The sequence below is a fragment of the Bos taurus genome, chromosome 4, assembly GCF_002263795.3.
Source record: "Bos taurus isolate L1 Dominette 01449 registration number 42190680 breed Hereford chromosome 4, ARS-UCD2.0, whole genome shotgun sequence".
In the NCBI taxonomy this organism is placed as follows: domain Eukaryota; kingdom Metazoa; phylum Chordata; class Mammalia; order Artiodactyla; family Bovidae; genus Bos; species Bos taurus.
The window spans coordinates 72,303,338-72,317,011 of record NC_037331.1 but is presented as its reverse complement, the minus strand read 5'-3'; the positions used below and the strand labels follow the sequence as shown (position 1 = coordinate 72,317,011).

General features: G+C 39.9%; 1 protein-coding gene across 9 annotated transcripts in view; it reads right to left on the bottom strand.

The window, feature by feature from the left end:
• Positions 1-1,685: 1,685 nt before the first annotated feature.
• ADAM22 (ADAM metallopeptidase domain 22) overlaps positions 1,686-13,674 on the bottom strand; it is a 238,622-nt gene continuing 226,633 nt past the window's right edge. For 8 of the 9 annotated variants that reach the window (XM_059885608.1, XM_059885609.1, XM_024990705.2 and 5 more), the window contains 2 exons: positions 12,048-12,171; positions 1,686-8,645 (listed from right to left, as the gene is read on the bottom strand). In XM_059885608.1, coding sequence (XP_059741591.1) covers positions 8,625-8,645; positions 12,048-12,171 — 145 coding nt within the window. In that variant the 3' untranslated portion in view covers positions 1,686-8,624. The remainder of the gene's footprint in view (positions 8,646-12,047; positions 12,172-13,674) is intronic. The other variant, NM_001191131.1, reaches the window with a different exon arrangement.

Genomic DNA, 13,674 nt, shown 5'->3' with positions numbered 1-13,674 from the left:
GCATCAGTCATGGTTCTGAGTCTGCTTTGGGGTAAGACCTAAAGTATTATAAAACTGTGTCTCTCTGGAATACTCAATTCAGTTTTAAATTACTGATAGAGCAAGTCTCCTTATCTCCTCCACTTCTAACTTCCTTTTGAAAGCATACAGCCTGGTCTTCAGTATGTCCCACAGAAAGTTTCCTTCCCCTTGACAAATTTGATGTATCTATTCTAGTCCTACAGTTAAAGCCACACTCTTCATTACAAGTCAATCCTGTGTTGCCTTATTTCTGTTTTATGTAGGGTTCTGTTTCACTCATTAGATCCACACATCCAGTGCAGCCTCGCTGCCTTCTTCAAAACTGTTTTTAGCCTATTTTTCTTAGAGCATCTAGTTGGAGCATAATGAGGCTGTGAGCTCAAACTTGAATACTTCACTCATATGGAGAATTGATTAAGTTTCTAAAATCACCCCAAGATTTAATATTGGAGATGAGAGCTTTATCCTGGTGTATCAAGAGATTTGTGATGATTGAGTACTTACAGCTCTTTCTGAGCACTTCCACACCAATGTGGCTGCAGGAGCCCTGTTCGTCCCTGGCGACAGCTGGCATAGATTTGCACCACAGCAGTCACATTTCATTAATCACAGCTTTCACTCCTGCTGAGCCAAAGAAGAGTCTAGGCTCCACTTTAGTGTGATGTTCCGGGCGGTGCCATCAGTCCATGACATGACATGTGAGCAAAAACCTCTGCTATCTCTGAGCTAGACTTTGCTTGGCTGAGTGTGTTACTGTTTCCATGTTTATCTTAATGGATTATTATATGCCTAAAATATTTATGGACATGAATTTGTGCAAACTCCAGAGATAGTGAAGGACAGGGAAGCCTGGTGTGCTGCAGACCATAGGGTCGCAAAGAATCAGACACGACTGAACAACAAAATATTTAAGTGAAAGAAATGGGGCTATATGCAGTCACCATACCTTTTTTTAGTCTCATAATAAATATACAAACACTTAGTCAATGACTTCTGGTTTTCTCACATTAAAACAGTACTTTGTGGGGTGGGATGAAAGGAAGGGAATAAATGTATATTTATAGCTGATTCATGTTGCTGTACAGCAGAAACCAACACAACATTGTAAAGCAATTATCCTCCAATTAAAAGCATTTAAAAAACAAAACAGCACTTTGACTACTTATAACTGCTTTTCCCCCCACAGACTAGGAGCTGAAGGCAAGGAAACTGCAACTGCCAGGGTAGAGACTGGTGCGTGAAGGGCTGCTCAAGAGACTATGAAAGGCTGGTGGAAGACTCTTCTAGGCAGTGAATTCCTACACCTTAACTGAACCCACCCAGGATGCAGTCTGACACAAGTGAGCTCGTTAAATAAGCATCACTGCCCGGGCTCTAGCACAGAATACAGTAAATGGATCCTTACTAGGCTGAGGGAGAAAGTGTTCCTGAAATAAGGCAGGAGGATAAATAGAGAAGACTCCATCTGTCATCCAGCTGGGATAATTGCCCAACAAAGTAACCATTCAGACTCCACTAAGGGATCATGGTATTTCTCCCCATGCAGATGGTCTATTCGAGGACACCATGAAACAGAAAAGAAAGAACCGCCAAAAGTATCCCAACAAAGGCTTCTGCAAGAGAAACAGTGACTGGGAGAAAAACAGGATTAAAGGGAGTCATCATCAAAATAACATAAATCTTTTATTGAAAGTCACTTTATTGATGTTACAATGAGAATAACATAGAAAACCGTGGTACCTTATTAGCTTCAGAAGTGAATACTAATAAAATTGTGCCAGAAATCTGAATCTTAAGTTACAGTGACCTATAAAAACAGCAAGATTTTATTTACCTACAGTAAAACAACTTTATAACTTGAACAGCCATGAAACAAATCACACTTGATCTGGAAAGCAGTTGCCATATATTTCAGTTGCTGTTTGCCAAAACCCAGCAGTAACGTTTAAAGTAGCTTAAGAACCCGAAGTGCAGGGTAGCAGAGAGAACAGAATGTTAAAATGAAGCCAAACTATATACACCTAATTATCTGATTACCGAAAGCGAAACTGTGCTGCCATTAACACTTTCCCATTAAGTGGCTTCCACTTCCTGTAGATGGGACATTACCCCTCCAAGATGACAGATGTGGAAAACACTAGTGCAGACCTACACTGGCTAACATATAACTGCTATGTTTAGGTAAAAAAGCTGTTTCTAAAGGGAGTTGTATTTTTGTGATGCTAAATTGGAGGGGCAAGTCTTCCACCAAGTTAAAAAAAGGAGCACATGCTTATTATTCTGAATTAACATTTGCTAAGCACTTTTGAAGTTAGTGTTAAAAAAAAATTGTCTTTCATACAAAACAAAGATATTGGGTTATTTTTTCCCATTAAAAAGACTAGCTAAAGAATCACAGTTTGATTTTGTGCTGGATTAAAAAGGAAAAGTGGGGTTTCTCATCAGGCAGTGATACAAGTGTATAATTTAGCAAGGACTCTTGTATTATCACTGAATCAATGTATTAATTTCTATCAGCACTTTCTGTATTGTGTCATCTGGTATAACTTAGCACCGCTGTATTTAAAGATTTGGGGGCTATTTGCATTTTTAAGGGCTTGATCATCAAAACACAAATCCACATCCGAAACTTCATAAAAGAAAAAGCTAAGCCCTAAAGTAAATATAGATTGGTATTATATGCATATGTATTTTCAACTTGAGAGGAAAACGCCCTTTTCTTCATAAACTCATAAATTCTTCAAAAAGTATTGATGGTTTTGTAAGCACATTATCTTAACATTTGGTAGTCTCATTGTATGCCTTTTTGTAAAAAAAAAAAATACACTTTTTCTCTGGTTTTGATTTCAGGGATACCAAAATATGAAATGATGATGTCCTTAAGCCAAACTCCTGCAGCCTTTAAGCACCTCCAGATCCATACAGGTTCTATGAAAAATGGAACAGGGACATGCCACACCAGTCACTGGCCCATTGTGAGTGGACAATGAGGACTACACAGCCAATGTCAGTAAAACTACCAAGCACACAGATCTGCCCTAATCACACAATACACACCAGCAGTGGCCAACTTGTGCTCTTCTGAGCTCTCCCTGAAGCTCTCCATCCTGCTCCTTCCCAGGGCTAACTGCCCCATAACCTCCCAAGGCTCGCTGTTTCTCACCTGCCCTCCAGCCTGAAGCACACCCTGAGAACCAATTTCTTGGTGACACCCCAAGTTGCACAGTCCATGCCCAGATGCCAACGGAAGGCTAAACGTGCCTCTCTCCCGATTCTGTGCCCCCAGTGGTTCCACGAGTGCCAGCCCAGGCAGAGGGACTTACCTCCACAACAGTGAAGGTTCCTAGTCAGGAGAAAAGGTCTGACAGCTACTCAACAGGGAGTGACTTTGGAAGTAGAAAGGGTCTGGAAGCATCTCGCAAACCCACAGTGAGAATGCTTATGGTTTGTCAGATTCTGGATAAAAAGGACAAAAATACTGGGCAGCTTTTTGTTCCATTTCTGACTGTTTTCTCCTTATAAACTGAACCAGAAGATGCTCCATTTGGGGTACTCTGACAAGCTGACAAGCAGAAATACCCGAATTCTAAGACCCTACTCTATCCTTGTTTGCTCTGCCTCTGCAGGCATGCTGGAAAATTCCTCTTGGAATTAAAACCACCTGCCCAGAGAGCATATGCTATGAGCATGTGCCAAAGGTTCCCAGCAGGTGTCGCTGCTTCGACCCTCCCCCCCCCCGCCCCCCCACAACCCCTACCCCAACTCCCCACCCCAATATACAGAACCGGATAGGCTGCTGCCTGTCAGCTAATTTTCAGGAGCACAGTCTCAGCACCTCACAATCTCAGAAACATAGGAAGCTGTTCGCGAAATTTCTTAGCTGTCTCATGCTGGAGGAAAGTTGCTGCCTCCAAAATCCGAATTGTCTTATCCATTCAGAAAATATCTCAGAGGAGAAAAAATTTAAAGGTTGAGCCTCCAATTAAGTCCTATTCCATAGAAATGTTTGCTTCGTATATTTTAAGCTAATAGAATAAGAAATTCTTGACTTCACTTACGCATTTATCAGTTTTAAAGGAAACACAGACGAGGAGGGTAAGATACTTAGGAGCATTAAAAAGTAGACATTATGCTGCAAATGGGAGTCAGATGTTTCATGTAAAATTCTTGTCAATTTACCAACTGGTACCTTTGCATTTAAAATACGCTGCCCAGGGACTTACCTGGGGACCAGTGGGTAAGACAGGGCTTTCTGTGAGAGGAGCACAGGTTCCCCCTAGTGGGGAAGTAAGGTACATGCCGCTTGGCCAAAAAAAAAAAAAAATTGCTGCCCATCGAACGGCGTCCTGTAACGGGGTGGTGTCCTACTAGACTGTGGAGGGGCTAGCCTGCCTCCCTTCATTCTCTCACTGCCTTTATTCAGTGGTCCTCTTCCCATATTCCTGACAAACTACTCAGTAAATTCCAGGAAGTTCCTTTTCCTTTAAATAAAGTGAAATAAAATAGTCTTCTGTTTAGGTAAGGATTTATTATCATGTTGAATAACACAAGGAAATATTTAAAGCACTAAATATATGTTTATATTGGAACTGACTCATTGGAAAAGACCCTGATACTGGAAAAGATTGAAGGCAGGAGGAGAAGGGGACGACAGAGGATGAGATGGCTGGATGGCATCACAGACTCGATGGACGTGAGTTTGGGTGAACTCCGGGAGTTGGTGATGGACAGGGAGGCCTGCGTGCTGCGATTCATGGGGTCGCAAAGAGTCGGACACGACTGAGCGACTGAACTGAACTGAAATACATACGTTAGCATAGAATTACATGACAACAGGATATGAACAAGGGCTGAGATCAATAAATGAGCAAATGATTTTGAAACACTAAAAAATGAACAAAAATAAAGTATTTCCTCTGGGTCATAGGTAACTACAAAAAGTAAAGGAGAAAATCTTAAAAGGTAAGGGAGCCACAAGAGATCTGAGACAATGGACAGGATTAAATTATGCAAATCTTCAAGGGGATCAACAGAAAAAAGAGATGTAAGACTGGGAATTCAAACATAGTCTTTCTGTGGAAGTGCACACAGTACCTGATTTTATCTTTTCAGCAACTTCTTTTAGAAACCCTATCAATCTTACACTCAGAAATCTATGCTAGATTGACTTTATGTAATAACACAATTTGGAAAGCCTTTTCAAAGCAAGGGGCAGGGCAGTAGGCAGGAGAGAGAAACTGTAGTATCACTTAAAGCACCTACATATCAAGCTGAAAAATAGCTTTGGCATTTTAACCTTACATTTACTTTATTAGTCAACTTTTTTTTTTTTTTAAGGAAAAGCACTGTATTTCTTAAAAAAAAAAAAATACAGCAACCACATATTGCGAGCTCTCCTAATGCTGCAATGTTTGAGCAGTTTATCCCTTTCCACAGATTGCTTGTGGCCTGCGGGCCACTTTCTAACTGGGAGACTCCGGAAGAGTACACCACTTCCTCCCTAAAGAGTGGCTGAACATGGAGCCAGTTCATCTGACTAGTAAGTTCCTTCAGGGCTCCATGATACCACACCTCTGTTGACACTCTTAGTGGAGAACCCTGTGTTGCTTTAAATCAGAGCATATTACACTGTAATGACTATGGATAGATTGAATATCTTAGGCTGCAGAGTTGTCCGATCTGAAGACTTATCTATGCACAAAACTTTAGAAAGAGAGGGAAAAGGCATACAATGGGACACAAAGCCAAAATTTGCTTTTCTCTGCTTTTCATAATGGTCCTATAGTTGACTGAGGGGTATAAACATTAGTTTCATGATGCAGACTGCTATGTGGCCTCAAAGTTCCTCTACAAAATAGATACTAAAAAAAAAGAAGAATGCTGTGCTTGTGTTTACTGCCATGGCTCCATTCTCTTTGTCTCAGTGGATGAACAGTCATAAATATTTAGATTCAATACATCTAGAACGCCAACCGTGAGTACCCATATAGGGAATTCTCACTACTCCCCACTGAAATTATATATGTGTCAAAGAATGCTGCAGATGGCTGGAAGGATGTTTATACATTCCTAGATTGAATAGAATCTAGAATAAAACATTAAAGTACTATAAAATCATAGTCTCTCTGCAAACGAAACACTTTTCATTCAGTTCCATATGAAGGTTATTATCGAGGAAGATGACTATAAACTGTATACGTCTAGAGCAACCATGTCTCCCAAAGGCACAAATAATGATTTTCACTTGAAATAATAATCTTCATGTAAAAATAAATTGAGAAGATGAGGAAAGAGAGAGAAAGGTAAAAGGGATTCATTGACTACATGGCTAATCCTTTGTGGATTCTTTCAAATGAGGGATGTGTAACCATAACTAGGAAGCATATTTACATGAGGTACCTTACATTCAAATCTATAAACTCTTTTATAGTCAAAATAAAACTTCTAACATTAGCTTTTATACACTCAGTACCAGAAAACATTCAGTGCACATTAAAGTGATCTTGGTCAAAAGCCACTTTATTTGCTACATCTTTAAATCTGTCTGCCCTCCTGTCCTTAGTTTGAGCCATGTGGCAACATCACCCAACACCCACTCAAACTTGAGTCTGATGGATCATTTTATTGTGGTCTCGACAATCACATCCCTTCCTGTCATGAAAAATGCTGCTTATACGGTATCATTTGGGATAATTAAATTGCTTTACAAATGTTTTCAGACTTTCAGAAGAGAGGTCCATTATAGAAGACATAAACAGATAGAGTAGAAAATGCTGCCTTCTAATGGGGCCCTTCAGTTTGGGACTCCAAGATGATTATACTTAAGAGATGAAATGGGTTTTGTTCTCGGACACTACTGGGAGAGATCAAACTTACAGGATATTTCTGAAATCTTGTCTGCAGATTCCATTCCTCTCAAGAAAAAGGAAAGAAAATAAGGAAATTCAGAAGTACTCTTCCCATTGAAGCATTTGATTGATCCCATCCATTTCTGAGCTCACTAAGTTAGCCTCTGGAGAGAAGTTTTCTTTAAGAATGATAGAGCCGCATGATGATAGCTATGGAACTTTGGTTTTAAAGAGGGGGATTTAACATAGATTTCTCACTTTTCTATGGATTAAAAAAAAAATAGTTCAGGACATCAGATTCTTCCCCGTGCCAGCTGTTTGGGTAACTTCACAGTTGCTCACTTTTGTGGTTTTCGGTTTCTTTGAACCCTCTGTGGCCTGTTGAGGCTTCCCAGCCCACCTCGTAGAACCGTCCATGTCTTATTTACAAATCAGTGCAGAATGACTTGTTGGGACTCACATCCCACTGATGATAAATACCCTTAATAAACTGTGTAAAAGTTGTTTTTTTAAAACAAGTCATTCACATCACAGATAAGGGTGGCTAAAAAGTTTTTTTGAAGAACAAAAGTTTCGGCCACAAAGGGCTGGAGTATTGGCAAGGTGGGAGTTACTAACGCATCAGCAGCCGTGGTCTCCTGCGTCTTTGGTGCACTTGTTTGATCTCAGCAAGACACACTGCTGTGGGGCTCACAGGCCCCCTGGGGTGAGACTAGCAGATGTGCTCTGGTACCGAAAAAGAACAGCTGCTGAGGCAGGCACTGTAGCCCCCAGAAAGAAGATGGACCTGCTGGAGGATCCCCAGGGGCCAGCCAACAGGCAGCAGAGCGCCTGGAGGCAGGAAGCAAGCTGTGGAGGCCCTAAGTTTGGTTGGACATTTTGTTTTCTTGTTCAATAAAACTACCTCCAGACTGTGCACACTTTAAAAGGCTAGCACATGGTTTGGACAAACATCAATTAAGGGGAGACACACATACAGCCCTGATCACGGTATTTACAACATCGTCCGATTATAATCTTTAAAGAACAGCTGATGGATGACAATGACGTGACTGTGACTGATTGTTTTTAGGCATTTGGCAAAATACACTTGTGTGTAACAGCTGCTTTTTTTTTTAATTTTAAAATGTTTACATATGTACAATTGTCCTTGTATGCTGATATAAATATGAAAAGTAAAAAAAGAAAAAAGAAAAATACATGTTTACAGTTAGCATATGGGATATCGGCCTCTCAAGCTTTAAAGTCCTGCAGAAGAAATCCTATATGCCTTAGCCCTGCATGCTAGTTTCTATTAGGGATGTTGTTTCCTTAAATGTCGAAAACAAGAAACAGAAGCTTCATGCACATAGCATTACTGACTTTCTACAATGAGGATGTGCTTCAGAATGTCAAGTTCTGAATCCACTATAGTCCCTTGGTAACTTGCTACATTTGGGTCATGTGAGTTAATTTTAGTGATAGTTCTACATATATCTGTCATGCGGATTATCCATTAACATACCAGGACCTTTGTTGTTCCATGTTATAGTGTAACATTTCAGTAGTCCTTTTCATGGTTCAGTTAAATCCTAAGCCAATGACAAAAAGAAAATGGTATCCAGATGTGAAGCTTGGCTTCCTCTCCTCTGTGGCTTCTCAGAGATGTTTTCGAATTGTCTGAAGAGCAGATAGATTTGCAGTGATTCCATGAGGCTGGGTTTGTATAAAAGTTGAAGTAAACAGTTTCGATGTATCACATGTAAACAGCTGATCTTAAATGGATGTCTCCCATAGCTGCAACAGAGAAAAGCAAAACTTCACATTGGGAAAGCAAGAAACAGATGCATTCTGAGCCACAATGATGAAAAAGGTTCAGTGATTCCATCTGTGCTGATGTGATTGTGGATGTAAAGTCTTATCGATACATAAAATAAACAATCTAATTTTTAGCTCTCTCTTTCTTCTAAGCCTGAGTCTCAGCCTTCTAACAATGGCCCCCTTTTAATACAAAAAAAAAAAAAAAACACCCTCACAGCCTCATTTAAGATTACTTGAAATTGTGAATAAATTAGATATGGTATCTCAAGAGGAATAATTTAAAATATTATTTTTTAAAATTACACGTACACTTGTTTTCCCCAAGATTCTGATACAGTCATCTAGAACAGTAGTTCTCAACTCTGCTGTACATTTCATTGATCTGAGGACATTTTGAAAATTCCATAGCCTAGACAGCACACCAGATCAACTGAATCTAAATCACTCTGCGTGAAACTCAGGCATCAGCATATTTTTAAAAGTCTTTCAGACAATTCTGTTCAGTCAAAGCTGAGAACTATTGGCCTTAGGAATGTATGAGCCCATTAGTACCACCACTGCCCACTTACAAATCATTGCCCTAGGCCTGTGGTCAGCTATATATGCTCCAAATCCACTGCTATCCCCTAGACAATAGCCGCTCTCAGGAGCTGACACATCAGAGTAGAACAGCATCCAGGGCAGGATGTCAGTTCCCTGATTCCCTCATCTCTTCCCTCTCCGGGCCTCTGCCACCATTTCTTTACAGCAGCCCTATTCATATATAATTTCTAAAATGTTCAGTAATTGCCTTAATGGGCTGAAAACAAGCTTGGCATGATCAAAGAGAAGTGCCATTCAGTTCACCAGAGAAGGAAGACCAATTTTTAAAAAAGAAAAAATAAATCAAACTGAAAAAATGTTTCCAGGAAATATGATCTGGGTATCATTACTATGGACATTAATAAAGAAAGCTAAGACCAGGGTGATATCAGCTGCATCCAATTTCCGTCCAAATTCCATTTTTACAGGAGACCTGGGGCATATCAGAGTAGGATACCTAATGGGTTTCTGAGTGGGGGAGAAGGAGAAACAGCTAAGGAACTAAGTGGGCGTTTCTCTACAGATTTTCTCAATATGTTCTCTTGACTCTTCATGGAAATATTCTGTTATCTCTTTTAGGTCTGCTTTATATGTCCTTTTCATTAAAAAAAAAAAAGACACCAAATCTCCCAACTGTGAGGATCTCTGCTATGGATGACACCTGCTGATGGAGACAACTTATAATGAATGGTTAGCCAGGAGGTGTGCATGACATCTGAGGCAGAGAAGATCTCAATTGATGCTCAGATGATGGTGCAAAGTAGAAAAGAGTTCAGCTTCAGTGAGCCCAGTTTCTTCACAAATGGTTAAAAGATTAAATATTAAGTTACAGCTCACATAAAGAAGAGAAGAGCAAAGGAACGACACTGGGAAAACCTGAAGGCCACAATTAATCCAGTGAGGAAAGAGGAGCAAAGAATTGCCAAGCCATCGCTTTTAGGAATAGGCATGACCTTGGCCATATCTGGATGGCTGTAACAGAGGGGTTGCTGACAGACAGATCTGCTTGTTACATTGTCCACAGCCCACAAAGACATCCCAGAGATAGGGGTTGCCTATACTGTAGGGATCTGCTCCATGATCATGTGACCATTCCACAGCGGATGGAACCAAGCAGACCTTTCACACGATGTCCCCAAGGCTACAGTCTTCACAGCCACCCCATTCAGCCTAGAGATAAGGCCACGGGCCAGCCATTTCTTGTGAGTGGGGATGTCATTTCCATGGGCTCTCATATGGGAACATCCCCAAAAACCCACACCCTAGCATGACAACAGGTGAGTGAATGTCCCCAGCTAGACAGAAGAAACAACGATGTAGACAGTTTATCAGGGAGAAAATGTGGGGCGTTCTACTTCAACAATTCCCTGAGGAGGGAAGGAATGACATCACCTAAGGTTTCATTACCACATACTTATGTCACCAACACCTGGATGCCTACCTACAACTCTTTTTTTTTTTTTTTTTAGAGACAGAAAGTTGAATGATGAGAATCTGAGTTATCTTTTTTCTTTCCATCTTTTACCATTTCCCATCTTAACATATGTAGGTAATTTTTTGTATGGTTAGTAAAACACTGATAGTTTTTAAAGTCTTTTTGATTATAGTAATCTAATCACTTCTTAACAAGTTATGTTTTCTTACTGATTCTGAGTTGATCAAGTTAAAATTCAAATGATCCATGTTTACCTTGAACCCTGTAATTTAAGTTCAGAATCTAAGAGGCTCTGAAATATCTTTCGAAACCAAAAAGCCTAAGAACCTGGGACCCACTAGCAGATAAATCTGTCCAGGCTTTTAAAGCTTCATTTTAATTTTTTGCAAAATTATTTCTGAGAAGATCAAAGTTACAACATAACTAACCACAATAGGGCCTGTACTTCAATAAAGGTAATTATTCTTCAGTTATTTCTTTTACATTAGTCTCTGAGGGCTGGTCTGCCTCTCTAAACTCAACTATATTTCATATTTTGCACAATGGAAGTGTTCTTGGGAATGTTGTGAGACTAAGAGGACTTAGTATTTCTATGAAACTTCTGGTGAATCATATTTTTATAAAAATAGTAAACTCCAAATATGTTTTTAATTTTTTTAAATAAAAGTTTGCTAAATTTCACTATATTCTTTGTTATACTCTTAATCTTACAGATTTTCAAGGCTCCTTTCCTTGCATCTAAATTCCACGCCCATTCCCAAGACACTGATCTGATTTCCTGTTATGGGTTCAGTTCGGTTCAGTTCAGTCGCTCAGTCGTGTCCGACTCTTTGCGACCCCATGAATCACAGCACGCCAGGCCTCCCTGTCCATCACCAACTCCCGGAGTTCACTCAGACTCACGTCCATCGAGTCAGTGATGCCATCCAGCCATCTCATGCTAGTCCTTAAATCCTATTGGGTGTTATTTGCCAGTGAGAAGTCTGAGTAAGCAAACTGTGCATGGAAATAAAGTTGGTTTACTTAACCTCTAGAAGTTTCCAGGTATATGAAAAAATTGATAAAACAAAATACAGTCTCTGTTTTATCTATTCCAGATTGTAATATGTTAACTTTGATGAATAACAAAAGACATAAATAAAAAGAAGTGAATGATTAATACATGCCCAATACTTCTAAATTCATCAGTAATTAAACAAATTTGGGCCCAAAAGCCCCAAGAATCATCTATTTTTTCAAACTCAGTTTTTTTCATGTTCTTACGAACAAAAGGGAAAATGGCTCTCTCTTTTAAAATATTGACTCACAAATAAATGATGACTGAGGATGTTAATATATGGATGGAAGAAGCTCTCACATACCCTGGCACTTTGTCGGTTCACTTTCTTCTCCTCATCAGGAAGGGGAGGCATTGGATAAGGGTATTTTCTGCTGGAAGCAATAGACCCAGTTGACGAAGAAGGAGACTTGGCAGGAGATAAAGTCCTGAGACGTTGAGAACACATGAGATACATATTATGTAATTACCTAAAATCTTTTCAAATTCTGAAAAGTGGGCTCAGAAGGAACCCTCTGATATCTACTTTCATAGGCCACTACTGCAAAGATTTAACTACTGGGACATACTCTGTCATTCACAACACTGGAATGCCAGCTAGTGTTTATCTTCCTAATTTCATAACTGCAATGGATTGTTTAAATCTTAGCACACAGAATCATACTTCTCAGCTAGAAAGCAAATAATGAGGTTTTTTTTTTTTTTAACAGAGTTTTAAAAAGTTAAAATGAAGGAGAGATTAAAAATATTCTAAGAGCTCATAATGGTAAATTAAGTGTACAACGTATTAATAGTCTGTCTTATTTTATGACAATGTAGAAATTTTTTAGAACAGTAATTCCAATTGTATGTTTAAGATCTTAAAATATGATGCAATTGATACATTTATTAGTTACTAAGTCACACACCAGTTTATACAAAACTCATGCATTCAGAGGCCAGTGTGTTAGTCGTGACAGAACAAAGGCAGATACGAGGGTTTTAATAACAGATTAGTAAACATGCAAGCGGTAAGGAGTGCAGAGTTCCAGCCAAACAAAGAGTCTGATGAGAACATAAAAAATGGTCTGATTAGTCCCTACAATCATCATAGCTGTATAGGGGAGGATTCTAAGCCATGGACATAGATCTTGATAACTCATGTAGGGTATACTGTCATGTCGAAAAGGGGGCAACACTTTAATGACTGGAATTTTGAAACACAACAACAAAAACTCTTCTTATTTGGAACATGTGTTCTCATCATGGAGATATTCCCTATGAAAAATGTGCATGAGCTCTTGGTGTATTATACTGCTCTTGTTTTATTCAGCATGTACAGTGGTAATATCCATGACTAAGCAAAGCACACTGGAAAAGCCCATATCTGCTATTTTGTTTTTAAAGTGAAAAAAAAAAAAAAAAACAGCTGAAAATGAAGAACCTCAACTTATACTGTGTCAATGAAAAATAGGCATGATCATTTAGCAGTAGCTACCCATTTCACAAACGTTACCACTACACATCCATGACTCCTCAATTCCTGGTACAAGGTGGAAATGACCCACATCACTGAAGTGGTTACACCTCCGTGCTGGAGCACCTGGGACTCATTTCAGCAGGGTGCATCTCACCTGCTGTGAGTGATTGATTTAGCCTGTGAGTGTCAGTGGTGGGGTAGCCTTCTGCTGCTGCTGCTTCTGCTAAGTCGCTTCAGTCGTGTCCGACTCTACGCGACCCCATAGACGGCAGCCCACCAGGCTCCCCCATCCCTGGGATTCTCCAGGCAAGAACACTGGAGTGGGTTGCCATTTCCTTCTCCAATGCAGGAAAGGGAAAAGTGAAAGTGAAGTCGCTCAGTCGTGTCTGACTCTTAGAGACCCCATGGACTGCAGCCTACCAGGCTCTTCCATCCATGGGCTTTTCCAGGCAAGAGTACTGGAGTGGGGTGC